The following is a 22,505-nucleotide window of genomic DNA, read 5'->3' on the forward strand; positions in this document are numbered from 1 at the left end:
CTATATCTAAAAGTGGCATGACAGATTAAAAAAGAAATAAATAAATTTCACTGCCTAAAGTCTTTTAGCATTTTGCATTCAGGCAGATATAACCCACACTACCTGGACAAGTAACTGTATAGAAAATTACTTGTCTTTATCCAGGGAAAGCCTAGCCTGCTCTCCAGTTTCAAAACATGCCTTAAAAGCAGTTTATGTCAATACAATGTCTCTTGCTCACTTAAAACATTTGCTTACAGCTCTGATGGTTATTAAAATTGGCCAACACTCAGAACTGGGGTCTTCAATGTTGTATGGATGCAAGAAGTCAGACCTCAAGTCCTGAACAGAAGCCTCTACTAATTATGCTACAGTCACATGAAAATAAGCCCCCAAAAGTCTGATCGCGGGTTTACACAATTTTATCACCTATTTTACCTTACTTTTTTAAAAGACCTGAACTCTCAGGTGTTTCCAAAGAAGTTTCTTTCCATTTCTTTGTGGGGAAAAGGAGGGTGGGGGACATAAAGGGGAAATGAAAGAATTGCAGCAACCAAAGCTGACCTGTAGAGAAAGCTAAAAAGCTTTGGAGGAAGGAAGGCAATGCCATTAGTCTGGTGACAGCACACTCCTGGGAATACCTGGAGAGAGAGCTGGGCCTGTTCAGTGTGGTGAAAAGGAGGCTGGTGGTGACCCAATACCTGCCTAAAGTTACTTCAAGGTCAGTTATGAAAATGAAAGCCAAACTCTTCTTGGTAATGCCAGACGGAATAACAAGAGGCAAACCTGTCAATTTTGGCTGTGGACTGTCAGACTGGACACTAGGGAGAAAGCCTTTTGCTAGGAGAGCAGTACAACACTCATACAGGCTGTCCAGAGAGGTCACAGCATCCCCATCCTTGAAGGTTTTCAAGATTTGGCTGGATAAAGCCATGTCAAGCCCATGACCCAGGGTTAGCAGCAATCCCACTGCTAACTGCTGGTCAAGCCCACTGCTAGGGGAGCAGGAGGTTAGACTAGACAACTGTCTAGAGATCCCTTCAAACAAACACTTCCAGGATTTTGTGATCTGATATTTTATATAGTGGACATGGTAAAAGAAAACAGGTAGTGAAAGTTTTTACTGTTACACTTTTGCTATGCATAGTAATGAAGTATAGAGGGAAAATGCCAATTACTAACTGAAGTTTAAAAAAAGGGAGTAAAAGAAAGGGGTAGGAAAACCCAAACAATATTTTTTAGACATATTCAAAGAACAAAAGTTTCAGAAGAGTCTGCAGAAATCTTTCAGGGAGAAATTTTTCCAAAAGAGCATTGAGAGAAGTCCTTGTTGCCTTCTTCCTCATTCCTTTTCTTTTTGCCTATCTCTTTCTCTCCATATAAACACACACAGAATTTTAACCTATGCTACTACTGTGCTGCCTCTGTAAAATTAAGTAGGCCTGTCAGCCAGAAAGAATATATTTTTAATCTAAAGATGGCTACATTGCAATAAATCCACTATATACTATCAAAACTAAGCTTCCACAGAGAAGGCAATCCACTTAAGAAAAACTGATATACTTCAGGCTGAACTTCAGAAACTTGTAAAACCTCACCTGCACTTTGTTTCTGCTTTTCACACAGTGGTACTCTGCAGGTATTGGCATGGTAAAAGTTGACTGTTTTAAATGGTGATCTCAGCTGGAACTGCAAGTCTGGAATTAAAAGCTCTACTGTTGAAGGTCAGAGAGATGAACTGCAAAGAATTTAAGGGGGATGCAGTCTTCCTAAGGGCCTGAAGGACATAACATCAGCTAGTCTTCACAGGAAGGTACTTGTAATATTCATTAGTGGTTTATACTGACTTAGGCTGGAACAAGACGACACGGACATGGACTGCAATAAAATTAGCATAACAAATTGAAGCTGTGACAGCTATTGGTCATCAGGCCCACATAACTCAGAATGGCAATTCACTGTCTACATTTAGGGGCAAAAAAGCAGTGCTGTCAGGAATTCAGTGCCCTTAGCCAACATGGGAGTTAGAAAAAGACAGCTTACCACAACCTATCAAGTTTTGTACAGGAAAACATAACCGTTGATATAGAAAGCCAGATGTAATTTTTCATTTGTTTACAATGTTAGAAACGTAAGACACTGAAAACTTTTCTTCTAGCTCTTCCATACCCAAAAGCTAGAAAATCTTTCCCATACTATGTACATTCATACCGTGCTTAATGCCTTTAGCCAAGCATGAGTTACTGGGTTATTCACCTTTCCAGTTTCAATAGCTACTCCATAGTCATAAATGAACAGTAGCTGCTCCTTCTTTGTTCTCCTCTCAAACTGACAGAGTACTATTTAGACAAAATTTGGGAAGAGACAAATGCACATAGGAACAACACATCTCAGAGATGTAACACTTCTTTCTCCTGCAAGCATCTGTCTCTAAATACTCTCATACTGAGGTAACTATCAGTAGCTTTACCTGAGAAAACACAGGAAGAGCTTAGATATTGTACCGCACAGCCCCCTGCAAGAGAGAAAAAAAAAACAACACAATCCCCCCCCCCCCCCCCGCCCAACCCACACCCAGCTATATTGCCAGTGAAGCTGTGTCTTGAAGGAGCCTGTGCCTCACAGTTTGTAGGTAGGCTTGAGCAAGAAAGAAATCCTACCAGAAGACTTCATATTATTGATGTAAAAAAGAGAAATACTCTACCAGTTCCTTCAGTCTCATTTGGAGACCGTGACCACAGATTAAAAAGAGGGCCACATTGCATGTAGATGAAACGGATCAGAAGAACAGCTGTTTGATAATGAAGCTAACTCTGCAAGAAATACAGTTGGAACCACACCAGGGAGATAGAAGTAATATAGAAGGGTAAAAGTGAAGGGAAAGCTGTAAGGAATTTGCAGTATGGTAAAAATTGACCCACTGCAGGACAGTTTGGGGCTGAAGCCAGGGAAAGACTTGCGAAGCCATGTGAGAAGAGACAGTAACAAGACATTAAACACCAAAAGTTGCTCCAGCTTACTCCACTTCAAGAACTGAGACCACACACAAACCACACTGTATGCTGAACCTGTACCTGTTCAGAGTGCTACCTTTTTATGCATCCTTCATCGCTGCACATTGGTTTAGCTGAAGGTGCATCCCAGGGTGCTAGGGCACAGCCTCAAGCACTCTGAGGAGAAGTTATGCTTTGGGACTTCTACAGCAAGTTATAATCTGTTACTAGCAAAAAACTAATGTCATCTAGTCTGTTCTCAAGAAGGTCTGTAACAACAGTAGTTAGAATGCTTTCAGGTACCACCTTTGCTAGCTTCCTCTACACTGCCAACAGACCCGAAAATAAACAGCATCCCTTAGGATGTTTAGTATAAGGTTTAAATCTAGGTTTAAATGAGGCTCCCACTAAAGGGCCAATGACTGCATGGGAATACCTCACCCAACAATTATCTTTTTTCTTAACACAATCCTCTCTCAGGAACTGGGACAGGACATTATACTAAACATCTGGGACTAAACGTCTGGACAGTAAGCTGCAGGACATTTCCTGGTGGTAAGTTCTTGTTTTGCTAAGTAAGCTTAAAGGGGAAAAAAAAAATCTAGCATGTCAAAAAGGTGACATAGCCTTAAGTTGGCAACAACTTCTCTATGGTTTTAGCCAGTAACAAAAGCTGTGCTCTCATGCTTAATGATTACACAAATAAGGCAGACAACTTTGTGCCTTACTCCTCATAGGGCCTTTGGAATTCAGATAGTTTTGAGAACCACCATACAGAATAGGGGAATGACAGGCAAGGACATAGGCTAATCCTGTTTGTAAGGAGAACCCTAACTGAATTTAAAAAAGATACACCACTGTCTTCACAGTACAGGTAAGATCTTACATCACCTTTATCAAACTAACTATTGCTCTGGAGAGCAACAGGTATAATAAGTAAAGAAAAACTCAAGTGTTTGTGACCAAAGCTGGAAATTCCAGCTACTTTTTGGAAGCAAACACCAAGAGTGTGTGAGGTGATATTAAAGCAAAATCCCATAAAGCTGTGAGAGACTGGCTTGGTTTGCTTTTATGCCCTGTCAAAAATAATTAAAACCATGGAAGGTAAAAAAATGGGGGGGGGGGGGCGGGGAGCAAGACTCATTAATAATATGGAAATGTGGAAACCCAGTACTAAAGAAAATTAAATCAGTCCATTACATACAAAGGGTCTTCAAGGCTTTTGTTTGTTCTTGCTACTATGCTTACACTAGCAATTGATTCACTAACATGCAAGGACTGCTACATTCTAGTCTTTTGAGCAGTTACCCATTGAATCTTTGTACAAATGCACTCCAAAAGTACATTCCAGTAGATGAAGTTGTATAAAGATGTATTCTACAGTAACACACAGTTTTATGGAATATTTTATACTTAAAGTTTCAATTACCACCGTCAGCTTAAAAAAACCCCAAACAAAACACAAACCCAAGTTTTTTGTTGCTTCAAGACACATTGTTTCAGAGTAACTTAAGAAAGCTGCTAATGGGATAAAAGGAAATCCTTATCCTTAATCTGTGTCATATATTCATGAATAACAGAACATGCTGATTCCCTTTTGTTACCAAGACACCAATGTTGCTGTGGTAACCACACTTACATGAAACAAACGCTACTCACCTGCACAATGATGCCCTTGCTTTTGTATTCTGCATGAAGGCCTCGGGAGAAGTAATCCACGAAAGCCTAGAGAGAAAAGAAGGGAAACATGCAGCATGCTACACATTAAAATGGAAACTATAAGTTTGCAGGTTTTTGTAAGTATATTTGAATTACTATTTAGAGTTTACTGTTTTCAAAGTAAAAAACCTCAGGTTTTCAAAGGACCTTTGCATATTAGAGCAATGGCATCTGAATAGAAACCCTGTGCTTACACAGTATTTTTACAGAAGTGAGGCTCAATCTAAACAAATAAAACCCTTTTTAATTTAGAAGGAAAAGGAACTAGATTTGTTACTTAAAACACAGTTAAAAAAGGAAAATAAGACTTTGTATGTTCACATTGTTCACTACTTGTATCATCTCCTTAGACTTGTTTTTTTGTTTTGTTCTTTTTAAGAGTGATTTAAGTAGGTTTCTTTTGTGTATGGTTTTTAAAACACAGTGTTTAAAATACTTTGTCTTCTGCCTTTACACTTTTAAGAAATGTCACCCTATGGTGACACCTCTTCCTAGTCCTGAAGTCCAACTCCACAGATTCTGTTCCAAAGTTCTGGAAGTTTTAGAAGTTACAAGCCTAGAAGTTTAAAGAAGTGAAAAAGGTGGATGCTAGTACCTGCCTTCAAGATGCCCTCACATCTGATACAGCCGCCTCCATAACCATGCCGAGAAAGTATTGTCCTAATAACCCAAGGCTACTTAGCAGTTCAAACCAGTGTAGATTCTCCCTTCCCGAGTTCTTCTAAACCACCTTTCCACTTTTCCCTCCTGCAGTCCAGTGAGACAAAATATCAGGTTCTGCTAGGGTTTCTTGGTTTAGTGAAACAATACAGGCAAATAGGATGAATGGAGTACCTTCAACTGAAGGAACTAAACTGTCTTATCCATGTTGAAACTAAAATAAATGCTAAATAAATTAATTCAAATATTTAAGAAGCAGTTGCTTCAGACCAGTTTCAAAACAAACAGCAAAACTCTAGTATTGCACCTGCTTTACAGTCTTCCTTTGGTCACCATGCCACCAGTAGATTAACACAAGTCCTAACTGAAACCAGCACTTAAAGTTTACAGTGCCCAGTGTTTTTCCTATCAAGGTCATCCCGCTGAAGTCAGCCTACACAAGAAGCAACAGAAACACCTCCATGCTACTGGACTATTTCTATAGACGCTCTTTTGAGCGTACACAAGATCTGAAAGAAAACTAGATTTTGCTGCGTAGCAGGTAGGTCCTTTTACTCTTCGTCTTCAAGTTGCATGTACAAGCTAGAAGGAGGCTCATTAAACCAAAAAAGCTTATCTTCTGTCCAACTGTTCTTTCCTTCTCCCTTTCCTCTGAGTATAAGTTCTTAATGAAATTCAGTACTCAACATGAAAGAGACTCTGAAAGTCTGGTCTAGCAGCAATGATTCAAGTGAGCTAGCCATCCTATTGCAACAATAAGGCACTTGCATAGACATGCAAATAGTTCGGTGCAGTCCCTGAACACAGTTGCCAGATGTATGGGTGATAACTGCACAGAGTATATCAATAATCTATTAAAGATACATTAAAAAAAAAACCCTATATTGTGTTAATCAAAGTGCTTTGACCATTCAAATTTCTAACTATTTCTACATGACGAATCCTGGAATCAGTTACTGCTCCAAATATGGAGAAACAGTATAAAGACTGTCATTTCTACTGGTTGCAAAGAGCTTGTAATAAAGAAAATGCTAATTTTACATGAGAAGAAAAAGCAACTTCCCGTATCCAAGTAAGCTTTGAAGTTTTTCTTCTTGAAGAATTTATTTCAAGACAAGTTGGGTTTTTCCACCTCCAAATGCTCAAGCACCCCAACAACCTTTAACTTAAAACAGTCTTAAGAATGTTCTCTAAGTAAACATCCTCTGAATAAGCAGATAAGCATTGCATGCAAGAAAATTTCTTCTCCTTGGATATCCAGTAACAAACCCAAATAGTAAAAGGTGGGGCAGGGGGACAGACTGATATTTCACTTCTCATTAGTATTAGCACAGGTAGATAGGTAAACCTGTCAAAAAAATAGGACTATGATTCCTTTAAAAGTGTCTCGTTTCATTGTAAAGTAGGGAATTCTCCACGGGAAGGTTAAAGAGTTAGACTGCGTCTGTTCCTGCTAATTAGCCAAAGCCATTGACTTAGACCTGAAGGGTACTATGCTTTAAACCCCCTCTATACAGATGAGGAAAAAAACCCTAGAAATTGCAGATACAGTCTTTCTATAGCTACTTACGGGAGTCACTTTCATGCTTACTAATCTTGCTGTGGTAGAAGATGAGCAGTGCTGAGAATAGGCAGACTACTTAACCTGTAATTGAGTTTCTTGGGAGGAGGGGAAGAAATATTTGAGTCTCTCATTGAAAAAAGACTAACCAACACAGTGTAAGGCATATTATCACTTAAATCAGAAGCTCAATTCATTCCATAAAGCTGAAGGCAATGCCACAACGAAAGTGACCTTTCGTATTAAAACAAAGAACTGTGCTCTCAGGAAACAGCTATTTCAAGAGCAAATTTTATCAGCTAAAACTAATTCAGTCTTTCATGATTTCTAAACTTAAATATCCCTGCCTTTAGTATGAATAAAATAGTGTGCATCAATTCCTTTCTGGAAATACAAAGACGTCACTGACAGTCTAGAGGAAACGTAGGTCTGTTCTCACATGAATGACACTACTGAAGGTTTCTTCATCCTGTCAAGGTTCTGCTTAGACTCTGAAATCCTTGAAGTATTTAAGGTAATTACCAGGTGCACCTTAAAAACCTGTAGTGCCATACTGCTTTAATACCAGTGTAAATGTCTCTTGCATTTAGTTTTATCACGTATACTTCAGTTCCATACTGTGTACCCGTATTCTGTCTTTATGGCATTAACTAGAGATCTTTCAGGGGAACATTTTAAAAGCCCCTGTAAGTACCTTTGGAAAAAAAAAAAATAAGACCAGCTCCAGAAAGTCAAAACTGTCCCAGTGACACAGAGAAACCAGAGCAGATAAATTTAACACGAAATGTAGATCTAGAGTAGTAACTTATGAACTGGTAAAATAAACCAGCCTATTATGGAGGAAGACTGGAAATTTCAGTAAAAGGAATGTTTGGCTAAGTGGGGAGCTTCTTGATGAACAAAAAATGAGCATGTGAGAGACAGAAACAAGGAGAAGTAAACAAAAGAGAAACATAAAACATTATTGGGTACTTAGGAATAAAATCCAAGCTAGGAAAAGACTAGCAAAGGACATTAAGGGTAGCAGTAAAGGATCCTACAGGTACACTAGTTTCAGGAGGAATTTCAGAGAAATGGGCATCTGTTGATGGATGAGGGAGACAACCTAGAGATAAAGGATAGAAAGATGTTAAGTTATTCAACACTTCTCTTGCCTTTGCACAGCCAAAGTCTGCTCATATGCCTCTCTCAATGCACCGGTTTTGTTTAATGAAAAGGATAGGCAGAGGCAGCAACAATTTAGGGACTCCTCAGAGAAGCTGGATGTATTCAAATCCATGGAGCCACCCTGGATTCACTCAAGAGTGCTGAAAGAACTAGTCCATATGTACACAAGTCTGCTGCCTACAGTATCTGAAAAGCTATGGAAACTAGGGGAGGTCTTTGACAACTGGAAGACAGCTAACATATCCCTCCTTGAAAAGGCAAGAATGATCCCATCAGCTTTAACTCAGTTTGTGGAAAGATCATGGAGCCCTCCTCTTGGAATTAATTTCCAAGCACATAAAGAACAAGAAGATATATCAGAAACAGCAAATCTTGTTTGACCAACTAAATTACTTTCTACAATGGAATGGACTAGCTTTGTAGAGGAGGGAAACAGATTTTTTTTAATATATATAAACTCTATGCATGAGATGTATTTTCACTTCAGTAAAGCTTTTAACACCGTGTCCTGCAGCATTATCATTTAGAAGTCAAGCAGATATGTGCTGAAAGGACAAACTGCTGGCCAGACTGAAAATTGGCTGGACCACCAGGCTCGAAGGGCCATGATTAATAGCTTGACATCTGGCTGATAACAAGCAGAGAGCCCTACAGATCAATACTGAAGCCCATATTCTTCAGTATCTCCTATCAGCAACCTAGATGATGACACAGAGCACACCCTCAGCAAATTTGCAGACGACAACATTAGATGGAACGGCTGACACGACAGAGCTTCAGTCCAGAGAGACCCTGATAAACTTGATTATTGTTAAACATTGTGAGATTTCTTGACTGGCACAGAGTGAAGTGCAAAGTTCTGCATACAGAGTGGGATAACGCCATGCCTTAATTTTGGTCAAGTAGCAGCCCTGCTGAAAAGATCCTGGAATAGATGGTGGCTGCCAGGGAGAAGATAAGCCAATAATCCACTCACTGCAAAAACAGCAAATGACATACTAGGCTACGTTAGCAGGATGTATGGTCACCAGATCAAGGGAAGTTGACTATTTGGTAATGGCAAGGCCCTAGAGCTCTATACTTTCTTTTACCTGAAGTGCTAAACTTAAGGCAACTAATAAAAAAGGAGGACAAATGTTTGCTTCCAGCAAGCACCAGAAGAGTCCTACTTAAATAAATATATATACATATATATTGAAGATACACATCTTCAGTAAGATCAGAGAAAAAAGCTTCAAAGTCAAAATAAGAAAGTGTGTTAAACTTAGTCAATGTCCTTTCTCAACCTCACACTAAGCTTGCTTGGTACACTAGCATCCTTTTCCACGTAAAAGTAGAATGCATGATGAAATATATAAAATAGTTGTTTCTGTGCCCATAAACCCTTTTACTCATTTTTCTCTTGACCCTCCAGCTTCCACTACTGGAAAAATTTAAGTTAGAAACTCTGTACTTTTAGTTCATGAAAGCACCACTAGATGGACACCAAAACATTTATTCCTGTAGTGTTGGCTTATGTTTGACACTTGGTTTCAGTGTGGAAAAGAACACTTACCTTGGTTGCAGAGTAAAGAGTCAGCAGTGGAGTTGGATACATCCCAGCAGCTGAGGAGATATTCAGGACTACCCCTTTTGATCTGAAAGGCAGCGAAGATACATTATCATGAAATAAAGGAAACATCTTTCACATTTCAGAAAATTACTGCAAGCCAAAAGAAAACCTTTAGAATGCAACTGAGATTAAGGTCTGTTTAAAAATCCCAACCAAATCCTAAACTGAAACTTACTAATATGACTAAGCACAATATAAGTATTCAAGCAGCTGGTATAAATCAGGAACAACTCCAAGGTCAATACAGCAAGAGAATCAAGCTCCATACGTATACACACACACACACTGGGCTAAACTATGCGAAACCGATTGAGTGAAGCCAGCTTAAGTCCAAAAGGCAACTTCTAAATCTTGGGCTAAGGTGTCAGAAATGGCAACACAAGTTTGTTGTATAGTTTACACTTTGATAATCCCTTTCGTCTTCTAAATGTTACTTTATGATGGATCTTCAAGATAGGAAGTATCCAACTCTACTGCTCAAATACATAAGTGTTTTAATATAGTATGGAAGATATTCAGTGGATGACTACAGAAGATAAGAATTGTTTTACAGCTGTATTACAGTAACAGTGAAGGTATTCCACAATAATATTTCAGTAAGGGTACCAGTCTGAAATGAGCTACCACCTGCTCTGCCAAGCACTTCTAAAGCATGTGCAGGTAGGACAGAAAGTAAGACTCCTGGATTTCCCAACCCACTGACTGATTTTGAGCATGTCTATTCCTGAGACTAGTTTTACATACAAACCCAGTCGTATTATTTAGTGCTAGGTAGAAAGAAGAATTAGTTTTAAAAGCTTCAGGCAAATTAGGGCAAGTATGCTGTTAGAAGGTGCTACCAGACAGTCCAACACGGTGAAAGAAGCATCTCTGCTTCTTCTTACCCTGTAGTAACTTCAAGCCAGTTTACCTGAACATACTAAATGTGCCATGTTTAGTGCAGAATGAGAACATTCATGCAGGTAGGCATCATGCAGCTCAACTCCTGCAGATTCACATATGAGTTTCTCATCATGTTTATTCATCTAGGTATACTCTATCCCGCTGCTGCCACAATGATTTAAGTAATCATCTTAAAAACAAACAGTTGAGTTTAAGTGACCATTAAAAACTAAAACAATGTAGCTCTTTGAAAATCATGACAATAGATTCAAACCAACATGGCTGCTGCCATGATACAAGTGTGAAATAAATCTGTGATTGATTCGCCTCTAGAAATGAGATGGCTAACACGACAGAAAAGAATCATTTCAGCCATTCAGGATTTCAAACACCTTTGCCAAAGTTTGTTGTATTTTTCAGGAGTTATCTGCAAGGCCTGGTTAGTGAAGTAAAGTAGAATTGTGGATCAAAATATGTAGTATGGAGAAAATAAGACCACAAATTAGTAATGAATTTTCACAACAGCAAAAGGTTAACAGTGGATGCCAGAAGTTTTTCATATCAAGACAGGTGGTGCTTGTGATATTTATTCATGAGCTCAAATGGGGATTAGCAGTGAAATGAGTATTCGTGCAGTTTTTAAGAGACTACCAGATTGGAGAATACTATAAGGAACTTTTTAAAGAGCTCAGACTGCTATGTGATCAGACTACAGAATAGCAGATGAAAAATCAGTATTAACAAAACCAACAATGCATACTAAAGAAAATAATGTGACTTAATCACAAACCTTGCAGGACTCTAAATCAACTATCCGCTCCCTGGAAAACCTGAAAAAAGTCCACAAGGAGTTCTCTTTTGTGCAGCAGTCACCAAAACCAACCAAAGAACAGGATGGTGGGAATGGCAGCGACAGATCCACCACCACTGAAATCTTGTATTACAGTCTATGGAACACTTTAATCCCTCCAAACATAGGACAAATATTAAGAACCTGATGATTTAAGAGAGGGAAAAAAAAACCAACCCTGATACATTGATGAGGTGAAAAGATTGATTGAATTTAGCTATTTAAGAGACTATTAAGAGCAGGCATGATAAGAGTATACAGACTAATGAATGACAAAGATCAAGATCTTGATTTATCCTCTTAGAATACAAAAGAAAGATGACATTTATTTAAATGAAAGACTGAAATTTAGATCCGATAAAAAGAAGTGCTCTTCCCATATTCAGACTACGGGAGTACTTGCCACAAAACTTAATTGAGGACAAAAGCTTAGCAGGATTCAAAAAAGGGTAAGCATTTATATGAATAAACATGAGCCTCATGCTTATGAAACAAGCTGAAGCTTTAGAAGAGAGGCTGGCATTCAGGCTGTAAAGCGTAGGTCTTGCAGCATGTAGCTAGACTGCAACTTCCGAGCAGGAGTAGTGACCATCATCTAGGTGCAGTAAATTAACGGTCTGACCCAGTGAAGAAAACCCTCTTGGAAACACAACAAACTAATAGCAGCCCCTTGCAGAAGCTCCATGCATTGGTCTCCTTGAAGCAGTCAATGCCACTGTGGGTTTTGTGGTTTGTGTTTTCTTCTTTATAAAGAAAACAGTCCTGGCCTTAAAAGCTCATAACTTAGAACCTCCAGATAAAAGGAAACTGAGAAGCATGCGTGTAGAGGAAACACTTCCAATGACTCCAGTTACAATCTTGTTTCTTAGACGAACTGCAGAAGAAATGTTTTTAGTGAGGGATCTGAAGAACTACATCAGCATCCGTGCAGCAAAAAGAAATTTTGGCTCCATCCAACTCAACTGTGCAGTTAATGGGGAGGGGAAAAAAAAAAAAAAAAAAAAGTTGGTTAAGATGAAGAGAGCCAGGCCCACACCCTCACACCTCCCCATCATTCTACCTTAAGTGGTCCAGCACCGGGGAGGCTATATTTAGCCATCTCCCTGTTGCTGTGGCAACCAGCGCCTGCTCCAGCTGCACGCCAAGTGGAAAGAGCAAGCTTCCTCTGTAATGTAATTATGCACTTGCTACTTCCCTGGCAATAAATACCATAGTTTGATATTTGTCTAGAAACAGTCAACCGATTTTTGTTGTTGTTGTTGGGTTTTTTTGTTTCCAAAGACATTCAAGCCTTGATTTTCAGTTCCATGAGTCTCCCACCTTAGACAGGAGCCTGAAAATTTACAGAGGAACTGCTCATTTAAGTGTAATAGGAAGCTGCGGATTATAAATTGCCATTTTAAGTGTTCAGAGTACAGGAGAGGAGCCACAGCAGAGAAACTAAATGCCGTTACCAGAAGTGGCATTCATTTAATGCTGCTATGTTTATTATCAATAAAAAGTAACAGACACACCAAGATGCAGTTGTGTTTTCTCCTCACGGACCTGGATGCAAAACATGTAAAGTCTGCTCTATTTCTGTATTTGTCTTGTAACATATTGCCATTAAACCAACATTCAAATACATAAAAGCATGCACTACAGCTAGCTGCAAGATGCTCTAGCATGCTCCGCCACATCTATATACTCAACATGCTATCCTCCTTGAACAAGTGAGGAATAACGATGGGATTCCTAGTCTAGTTTTATTCTAAGAGCCTGGAGCCCTTTTTCCTAACCCACGGTCCCATGTGAGAAATTTATGGTTGGCCCAAAGAGCAGCTGAGTATAGCTACCATTCATTCATGCCCTTGGATTCACTGGACAGCCATGTCCTCCTGTGGTTACAGACTCTTTAGTGGTGTTAATGGCCTGTGAGCTATGACTATGCAGGAGCTGGCAGCTGCAGACACTGCTGCTGTGCACTGCAAACCCAACTGACTTCACAAAACCAAACAGAAAATGGAAGCTTTGTCAAATATTTTTCCCTGGGACAGAAACCAAGGCCTTCATTCAAATGGAGCAGTCATTTAAAGTGGCTCCTCACACACAGTAAAAAGTTCAAGATGTGTACTTTTCTTTTTTTTTTTTTTAAACCACTGTTAACCTTTTATTTCCAAGCCTCTTACTGATCCTTGAGATTCCTGAGGTAATCATGTAGTTAGGAAAAGTGAGAAGAAACATGACATGGTGTGCTCAAGGGTAGTCAGAACCAGAAGTCAGCAGGATCCTGGTTTGCTGCCTTTCATTCAAATCATCTTACCCATGTTAATATGTAACAGAAAAACATACACAGGATATTTTATAAGTAGAGTATACATCATTCTGTCCTGAGAAGCTGAAGAGATCAACTCTGCCAAATGGATAACTACGACATTTCTTCAAAGAAGAAACTGAGGCAAGAAATTGTTAGAGCTTCAAAGTTCCAAAAATTATAACAAAACAACATTAAATCCTTCAAAAGCAGAGTGGCTTTGGTCATGTTGGCATCTTCAGAGGGCAATAGTTTCACAAAAGGCAGGTCCCTTTACCTGTCAATAATAGTACATGGGCAAGGAGTAACTTTTGACTTAGAAGCCCTGAGCAGCTACCACCACTGTACTGTAATCCTCATCCTCTACTCCAGCTGTATTGGGAAATATTACACCTCTGCCCCAGAGCTCTGTCTTGGGTCTTCCTTTCTAATTCACGTTCCTCTACATGAAATACATTCATTCTTATCTCCTGATTGTTTAACTAAAAATCTAAGCTCACCATCACCCCGATGTGCTAGACACTGACTCCCATACTGGCCGCTAGCTCTGACAGTTTGTACCCATGAAGAAACTTGGTTTTAGATGTGAAACATTTGCTCTGCATCTGTGCAACAGTGGAATAACTGAATCCCAATCTGCAATGAAGACCCGCAGACAGTGGGATGATACAAGAAATAACAATTTTTTTTCTTAATCTTCATCAGATTTGGAGGTTTGCCCCACATATATGCTCCTCCTACAGTATTTGTTTGGAGGCAATACTGTGGTAACTGTCACGCATGGTTCTACACAGCTTTCCTCAGTATTGACAGCATAGCTCAGACCTGACCTAGGGCAACCCCCAGCAAGCCAGGGTTAGCACCGCAACAAAGGTGGCGAACGGCCTGGGACAGTCGACATCAGCCAGAAAACAGCCTGGAGGGACTACGTGGAAACCATGCACCTTTTAATTTCACCTAGGAGCTAGCTAGGAAGTCAGTACACGTCTTCCGCGGCGACAGTGGTGTGCATTAACTCTTATTTTAAAGAGCTGGTCTCCAATTCTACTTTTCCAAATGATCACAGCCTTTCCTCAATATACCTCCTACTGTATAATGAAAACATATTCTTTGCATCCATTTTACTTACAATGACTTAGAGAAATAGCCTTAAGAAGGTTATTCCCAGGAACTGTAACCACCCCCTCAGAATAGCAGGTTGTTGAGTTAGTGCTGATGAGTCAGACAGGCTTTTTAATTCTGTTCTAAAAGGAATCACCACAACAGTGGAGAAGGGAGAGGAAAAATAAAAAGGGAATCGAGTGGAAAAGGCTTCCACCGTCTGATGATTCATGCACCATCAGCGTGACTCACCCAGCATTACTCTGCCATTAAAACATGGAGACTAGGCTGATTAGTCACAGTAATGAATTTTTCAAGAAAGGATTCTCCCCTATAAATAATGATGACTTTGTCTGGATAGTGTTAGCGTGACTCACCTTTCCAGCATGCCGGGCAGCACCAATCGTGTCATCTGCAAAAAGAAAACATTCGTGATGGCTGAGAATGCAGACACCAGACAGCCAGAGACCGAGGGAAGCCTCCCTTCCTCCCAGAAGCAGCTGCCACCCCCTCCGCCCCAACCAAGGCTTGGGGAAGCAGAGACCATACTTTGCGTAGGCAGTTTATTTTTATTCTACCTGGATAACTTGGCTCTGTCAAGCATTGTGTGCACTGAATCTGGTGAACCCATCCAGCTAGTAGCATAAGTACAATAAGAGTAAATAAAAAGATGTCTTTACTGCTCTGCAGCATCCGTGGCCTCGAAAGAACATTAAAACACCAGAGTACTATGGTACACGGATGATCTTTCTCTCCCCACAAAAAAGCATCTGTCTTCCTCAAGACTGACTAAATTTACCACCTATGCCAAGACTCAAGACAATATCCAATGCATTTTAGCTGGGCTTACTGAACTGCTGATTTTAAGTTAAAAATCACTTGTGGAGCAGCAAGAGCACTGGAGAGAACTAGTGAAGGTAAGTTTCCTACAGAAAACATTTAAGACCCCAAAACATTTTTTGCTGATTACACAGATGTTTTCACACTGAAGAACCTACAGCCCCATGAGGAAAGTAGCCTGGCAAACCTCCTCACTGCTCTGGAAGCTCCTGTCTTCGTTATGACTCTGAGCAATCTGGCTGAAAGATTCTCCAGAGCAGTAATCCTAAAACAAGCTTCCCAGTTACAGACAAAGCAGCTCTGACAAGGGAAACAAATCAAGCATTGATCCAAACTTTGGCAAATTTTTAATTAGTGTGAAATAGTTAGTTTTTCTACTACTAATTACTACCATCCTGAAATACAATTTAAATCCAAAATTTCTGCCTTTAAGAAATAATGTCATCAAAGTTCAGCTTGTGCCAAATACTACCCTGCCCCCAACCAACCATGTTAATGTCACTGATGCCAAAGACAGATCAGATACGAAATATAAATTGTTACTACTTTTCACATCTTTAAAAGGTGTTCCAACAAAGTTCTTGAGAACACAGTGAGGAGGGGGTAATAAAATACTAATAGCACCAAAACGTAAGGGTCCTTCCACTGATACCAAATTACCTTGATAGCTTAAAACATTAAATATTTGAGTAGTATGGGAGGAAAAACACACACACACAAAAAGAAATGAACATATACAGGAGCACAAAACACCTGTAAGCACTTTTATTACAAAGAAACAAATCTTATTGTAGCAAGCTATTCATATTACTATCACCACTGCATTAGCCCTTACATATGACTGAATCTGGGTTTGGGTTTTTTTGTTTGTTTTTATTTTTAAATTATAAAACATACCCTTTCAGCAATAAAGGAGAAAAATCACAAAAGAAAACAAAATTTCAGTTCGCTCCAGTTGACACACAAAGAAGATACTAGAGAAGGGCTGTGTTTTTGTATTTTATTGGCATTTCTCACTTAGAATAGATTCTGCTACCAGCCATGCTGCATGACAGCTTCGATAAGGGACTGTACAGGCAGGAGTTGAATGGACCTTACTTTCATGAAGTCTGCTGTTGACATATTTAACTCTCAGCACTGCCCCAGAAGTCAAACTAAGTATTTAGAGTTGGTAAACATCACCAAGCCAAACAGATCTGATGCAACTTCAGAAAAACCTCTAACATTAAGTATACATGAGCTTCTTCATACACTAATGCTTAGGAGAAAAAAAAAAAAAAAAAAAAAAAAGATGTGGAAACAGTTATTTATTTCGATGTTAAAGGATAAAGAATGATTTAGGCTGATTTTAAGACTAGTTCAAGATGGGCAGATCTTTTATGTGGTGCAAGCTTTACAATCCCTCTCCTAGATCCCTTGGCCAAAAGTGGCATACTGTTTCTTGCCTCTCAGAGCAGTGTAATGCTAAATATCATCTCCATAGACTGACATATGGACATGGACTGAAATTGCCCTTCCTTAGGCAACCCATAAATGGTCTGAAAAAAACAGTACCGGACCTCCCATTGTAATGCAGAGAGGACCCCACATTTGAAACTGTCATAAATCCACACAAATGCATTCATGGTCTAAATCCAAACTGCAACCCACCGAGCAGCAAGAACAGCATATCACAAACCTGCTGGTTACTATTGATATCCCAATAAGACCACAGAAAAAACATGCCACAATAATTGTTTGACTTGTATAAATTAGAAAACTATGAAGCCATTGACAGCTGAGATATAATAATAGCTACACAGTTAAGGTAGAAATCAAGAAGTCTCTCACCACCGGCTGTGTTAAATAGTCTGGTTCTAAAGTTCAGCTGTGGTTCTAATACCACAGGTTTTTTTCCCTCCACAGAAAAACACTGATGGCAAAATCGAATTTCATACTCAACATCACTTCCATTTGTTTCCATTAAAATTAATATTTTGAGGGAATTTCAAAAATCTGTGAAATAGGGCAAAACTGTTTTTCCTATCTGGATTTTTACATCTTGTGATGTGTGAAAAGAGATATATGAGTAGTCAGTATCTTTATGTACAGAAAAAATACCGGTTTTTGAAAGAATAAAATAACAGAAGGCAGCTCTCTGAGTCAGTCTCACCTCACCCAGCCAAGTCCACACTCAGACTGTTCCAGCAGTGCAAGAATACTATTGGAAAAATGCTGGCAGGGCATTCTGCAGCCATATTCAGGTCTAGCAAATTTATACATTGTACACACACGTAAAATATTCCCAGCATTAATTCAAATAAAATAATCTAACAGAAACGTGGTTTTGCCACTAACAGCAGTGTCCATATGTGCTTGCATGATCTTTATCCATAATAGCTGAACTGGTTAACACTCCTGTCTTCAGTAGCTATAATCTCAGACTGCCACCATGAAACAGGGAGTTCAACAACAAACATCTAGAATGGAATAAACATCTTCGAGGTAAAGAATCCAAATTTTAGCTAGGTCTTATTTAGAGAGAGCCAGTTCTGTAATGGGGTGTATTCTGTAAGTGCCAAAGCATTGAAAGTCTGAGGCTATAGGAATTAGCATGTAGGATGCCAGAGAACTCTATGGTAGTTTGTTTCTCTGAAGGCAATCTAATACAAGAAGAAGAAAGTGGCAGGAAACATGAGAGATTGGGAACTACCCTAAGAAGAGTGCCTTCAATTGGTGGTTACTGAACTCACTTAGGCTTCCTTCACATAACCATTTTTCTGAGCAAATACTACTTTCCACAGAAATACCAGTGCTGCAGTTGAAAACATGAATGTTCCCAGGACTCTGAAGGCTCAGGTAATTTCAGACAAGTAGCCAGACACTAGGCTGTGTCAAAACTGCCAGCTTATCCAAAGCAAACTGTTTTTTCTTTCTGAGAGTTTGCACTAGAGCAGAATGAGAACGTGCGTGTGCATCCAAGAAATTTTCTCAGGACAGTCTCCTCGACATCGGAAGTTGTTAATTTTTTATTTTTTATATAGTCTGGCAAAAAGTTATGTTTAGCACACAACCATGAACCAGTAGCTGTTTTTCTGCTTGTTTGTTTTTCAGTGATTTCACATATAAACATAACGATACCATAGAGTTTGGGGTATAGTTCCTTTGGTTTGGAGGGCTGCATTATTTTTAAGTCACCTTCTTTCACACCTAACCCTCCAGCTCCTAAGTTCCAGGAGGCTCACAGCAAATGGCTAACTTAAGGCAGAGATTCATTACAGACCACTTCATTAATCTTTTACAGGCAGCTATCATTTCTTGATGTCCATTTACCTGCAACTTCATTTATTACATGTCTGGCAAGGACTGGTTGTATTGTCCACTCTTCCTCACCAGACCTGTCTTCTACCTTCTAATTTTGGAAAAAGGAACACCACTTTTAGTCTAAAGAAGCTGAGATTCCTACTTGCAGATACAAAAATGCACTGCCATATGGCTAGAGTTATGTTCTAAAACAGGTGCTATACTTAAAAGCTCCTATTAGAGGACTAACAATAATAGTTAGAAGTTATAACCATGTGTTTCCAGTGTTTTTTCCTCAGAAGAAAAATCTCCCATTCTTAGTCATCACCGAGTTGTAGTCTTCTCTCACTCTGATCCAAGCAATAGCTCAGGAGCAAAGCTTAGGGAAAGAATAATAATTTATAAAGTTTTGAATACCTTTCAAGTGATATTCGCTCAGACTTCTAAAATACAGTAAGAAAAGCTGAGGTAAATATTCAAAGTCATCCTTCACATCTTATAGGCCACACAATTGTTATACAAAGCCAGAAGTCTAATACCACTGTTGTACATTTAGAGACAAATCATTCTATGGTATGACGTTATGACTGCAAGTCACTCTTTCCACTTCCAAAAGGTATAATGATCTGTAATTAAGACTATGCAAGTACAACAAAGGATGAAGCTAGAGACCTTGGACAAATTTTCTACTTTGTCATGCAGCTAAGAAGCTTCCTTCAGATCTCATTCATGCATCTAGGGTAAAATTATAACAACTCAAGGCAATAGAATTTTTAAAGATCAGCAACTCCCCGTGGTGTACCCACTGATGTACAAAAACATCATTGCTACTGTAAGATAATTTGTAGTGCCTGAGCAGAGAATTCACACAAGTTCACAAATGCACTAGCTGTTTAACAAATAGTTAACTGACACCATGCCTATGCAGCACTCGCCCACAGACCTTACACTGAAAGAACTAAGGAACTGTACTCATGCACTGGTAGTTAAATTGATCATGAAACCTATTCTCAGCATCCACTGTTAAGTTTTTTTTAACATCTCTTTTGAAACAGTAACTTCTTAATGCAGCTCATACCCCAACCTGAACAAGAATTATTTATATTTGTGAAAAGTGGCAAGTAAATCTGATGTCAATTCAACAGAAAATCACAGTAACCCCTGTGGCAAGGTAAATAACCAGAAAGGGGCACTGGACATACGAAGGGGAACTACGAACATAACATACTGCAAGCCCTGTTCATTGTCAGGGACTTTCCTTTGAGCAACAGTTTTAGGAGAGAAAGTTTTCCCTATTTAGAGCCACAAACGTTCAGGGTCCAATGTACAAAGGAAAGCTCTCAAAATAACTATCCCTAGCCCAAGGCTGAACTTCCTCTTTTCAAGATGTGGAATACCTATTTGTCTCAACCCCAAATCTACAAAAAGCCACAGAACTCCAGGATTTCCTAAATTTCCCCAAGTTACTTGTACTTTGAAGAAAAATCCCCAGTGCTTCCCTGACTATTGCTGAAAAGTATTTATCACAGTTACAGTTCCCTTGTTCCAGCTTCCTGCGTATCATGCTCTCAGGTTCAAAGTCAGCAAGGTGGGAAACCGCAGCATTTAATTTCTCCCTCTGGACCATCTGAATGATATTCATGACCACCTTCACAGAACACTCCTCTTCCAAGCATTGGCAACTGTCCCTCTCTGTTATAAACTTATATTATATACTTGGCTAAATCATCACCCTCCCTTTGATGACGACTTTGAATATAAATGTAAAGAAACCTCTTGACTAGACTGGAATACACACACAGACACACACACATAGAGCGATCTCTCGTCACAAGTGAGTGTTGCCGCTTCCCTCAGAATTATGTTCCACTTACTGTGATCCTCTCCTATACACAGCAAATACAAAAATTGACATGGGGTTCTAGCAGGGCACAAGCAACTATCATCTGATTTCTGGTAAGGTACCTTTACAGATGTGGTATTAGGCTACACTAGCCCATCTGAACACTCATGGGAGAGAGAGGGAGGTAATTTCCTACTGTCTTTCAGGATTATTGCTCCCCAGGCTTTTCTTCTTTCTGCACACAGGTCTGCAAAAGAATATTTCCCCTCCTTCTCAAATACACTAGCTTCTTCTCCCCCTTTCAATTTTATATCAATTGTGGGTTTTTGTTGTCGGGTTGGGGTTTTTTTCCCCTAAACTCACAGTTTCAGACATTGTAGGTAGAGTTGTTCCCTTGTCCTGTCTGGGATTCAAAACCTGGTATAATTTACCTCTCGCTCCTCTTCCATTAAGAGGGCAGCTGACACTAGATCTCTCAGTTCAACAAAAAGTATTTATGCATTTTGAAGTCTTAAGCAAATTATAAGCTTCTCAAATATGGTGATGATAAAAATCCTCGATCTTGTAGGCCTATTATCCCTTTGTACTTGACACTCAGTATAAAACATTAGTACAGTGATCAAGGCGAAGATTAGCACAGACACCAAGGCATCTACATATATGTAATTTACTCTCCCCCATCCTCTGTTAATGCCAATTTCCAACCGAAGCCTGGCCTGCAAGCCTAAAATTTACATTCTCCCACAACATAATAGCTTGCAAACCAATTCAGCTCCTTGCTTAATCAACCGCTAAGCCAGCACTCCCTCAACTATTTAGTCCTACTCATTTTTCAAGAGAACACAAGTTTATGCCTCACTCCCAATGCAATTAGCATATTGCGATGCTGCAAACAGAAATAACATACTTGCTGTTCCTTACATACAAAGTACCTCTTGCGGCTTTCAAAGGAGAAAGAAGGGCTCCCTGAAGTATGTGAAACTGGTCTCTGTGCTCATTACCTACCCATTTTTTCCACTGGACAGCAAGTCTAGCATCCTTGGCTTTCAGGACATTAATCCAAGAGCCAAATCAAGTTTAATTGTTTTTCCAGGTGAAATCAAAGGCTGTAGCATACAATGGCGAATTGACACAAGAAAATGCAGTTGATACAGAGGAACTATAGATGAAAACTGTACAGAGCAACCATAATTTTGGCTCTTCAACACTTGATGGTTAGTGAAAAAGCCCAAGGCTTTTGACCTGATATTTTATTCAGTGCCAGAATACATTTGGTTTGTGTCTCAAAATGCGGTATCAAAAAATTATAATACAAACCTATGTTGCCTGAATTGCCACCAACAAACACTAAAGAAAAGTACCACATTTTAAATCCCTCCAGAAGCCTGAGAGGAGGTTATGACAGGAACCATGAAACTTCGCATACTACCCCACCTTCTTCCTCATTTACCTGTCAACTCAATCCTTGTATAAGGGTGTATTAAGTCTCAAGCTTTCCTGAGAAAATACCACAAACAAAAATACTTTGTTCTATTTATGTGTTGTGGTTTAACCCCACCAGCAACTAAGCACCATGCAGCCACTCTATCACTCCCCCCGGCTCAGCTGGACAGGGGAGCGAAAACATAACAAAAGGCTTGTGGGTCAAGATAAGGACAAGGAGAGATCACTCAACCAATTACCATCACAGGCAAACCAGACTTGACTTGGGGAAAATTAACTT

The 22,505-nt window shown here is 39.4% G+C and overlaps 1 protein-coding gene across 1 annotated transcript in view; it reads right to left on the minus strand.

The window, feature by feature from the left end:
- The window catches only part of HSD17B12 (hydroxysteroid 17-beta dehydrogenase 12), a 90,866-nt gene that overhangs the window by 4,243 nt on the left and 64,118 nt on the right, over positions 1-22,505 (minus strand). The window contains 3 exon segments of the mRNA XM_069784672.1: positions 4,632-4,697; positions 9,635-9,716; positions 15,195-15,229. Of these exon segments, the coding sequence (XP_069640773.1) occupies positions 4,632-4,697; positions 9,635-9,716; positions 15,195-15,229 (183 nt within the window).

This window comes from Haliaeetus albicilla, chromosome 5 (genome assembly GCF_947461875.1).
Source record: "Haliaeetus albicilla chromosome 5, bHalAlb1.1, whole genome shotgun sequence".
Taxonomy (NCBI): domain Eukaryota; kingdom Metazoa; phylum Chordata; class Aves; order Accipitriformes; family Accipitridae; genus Haliaeetus; species Haliaeetus albicilla.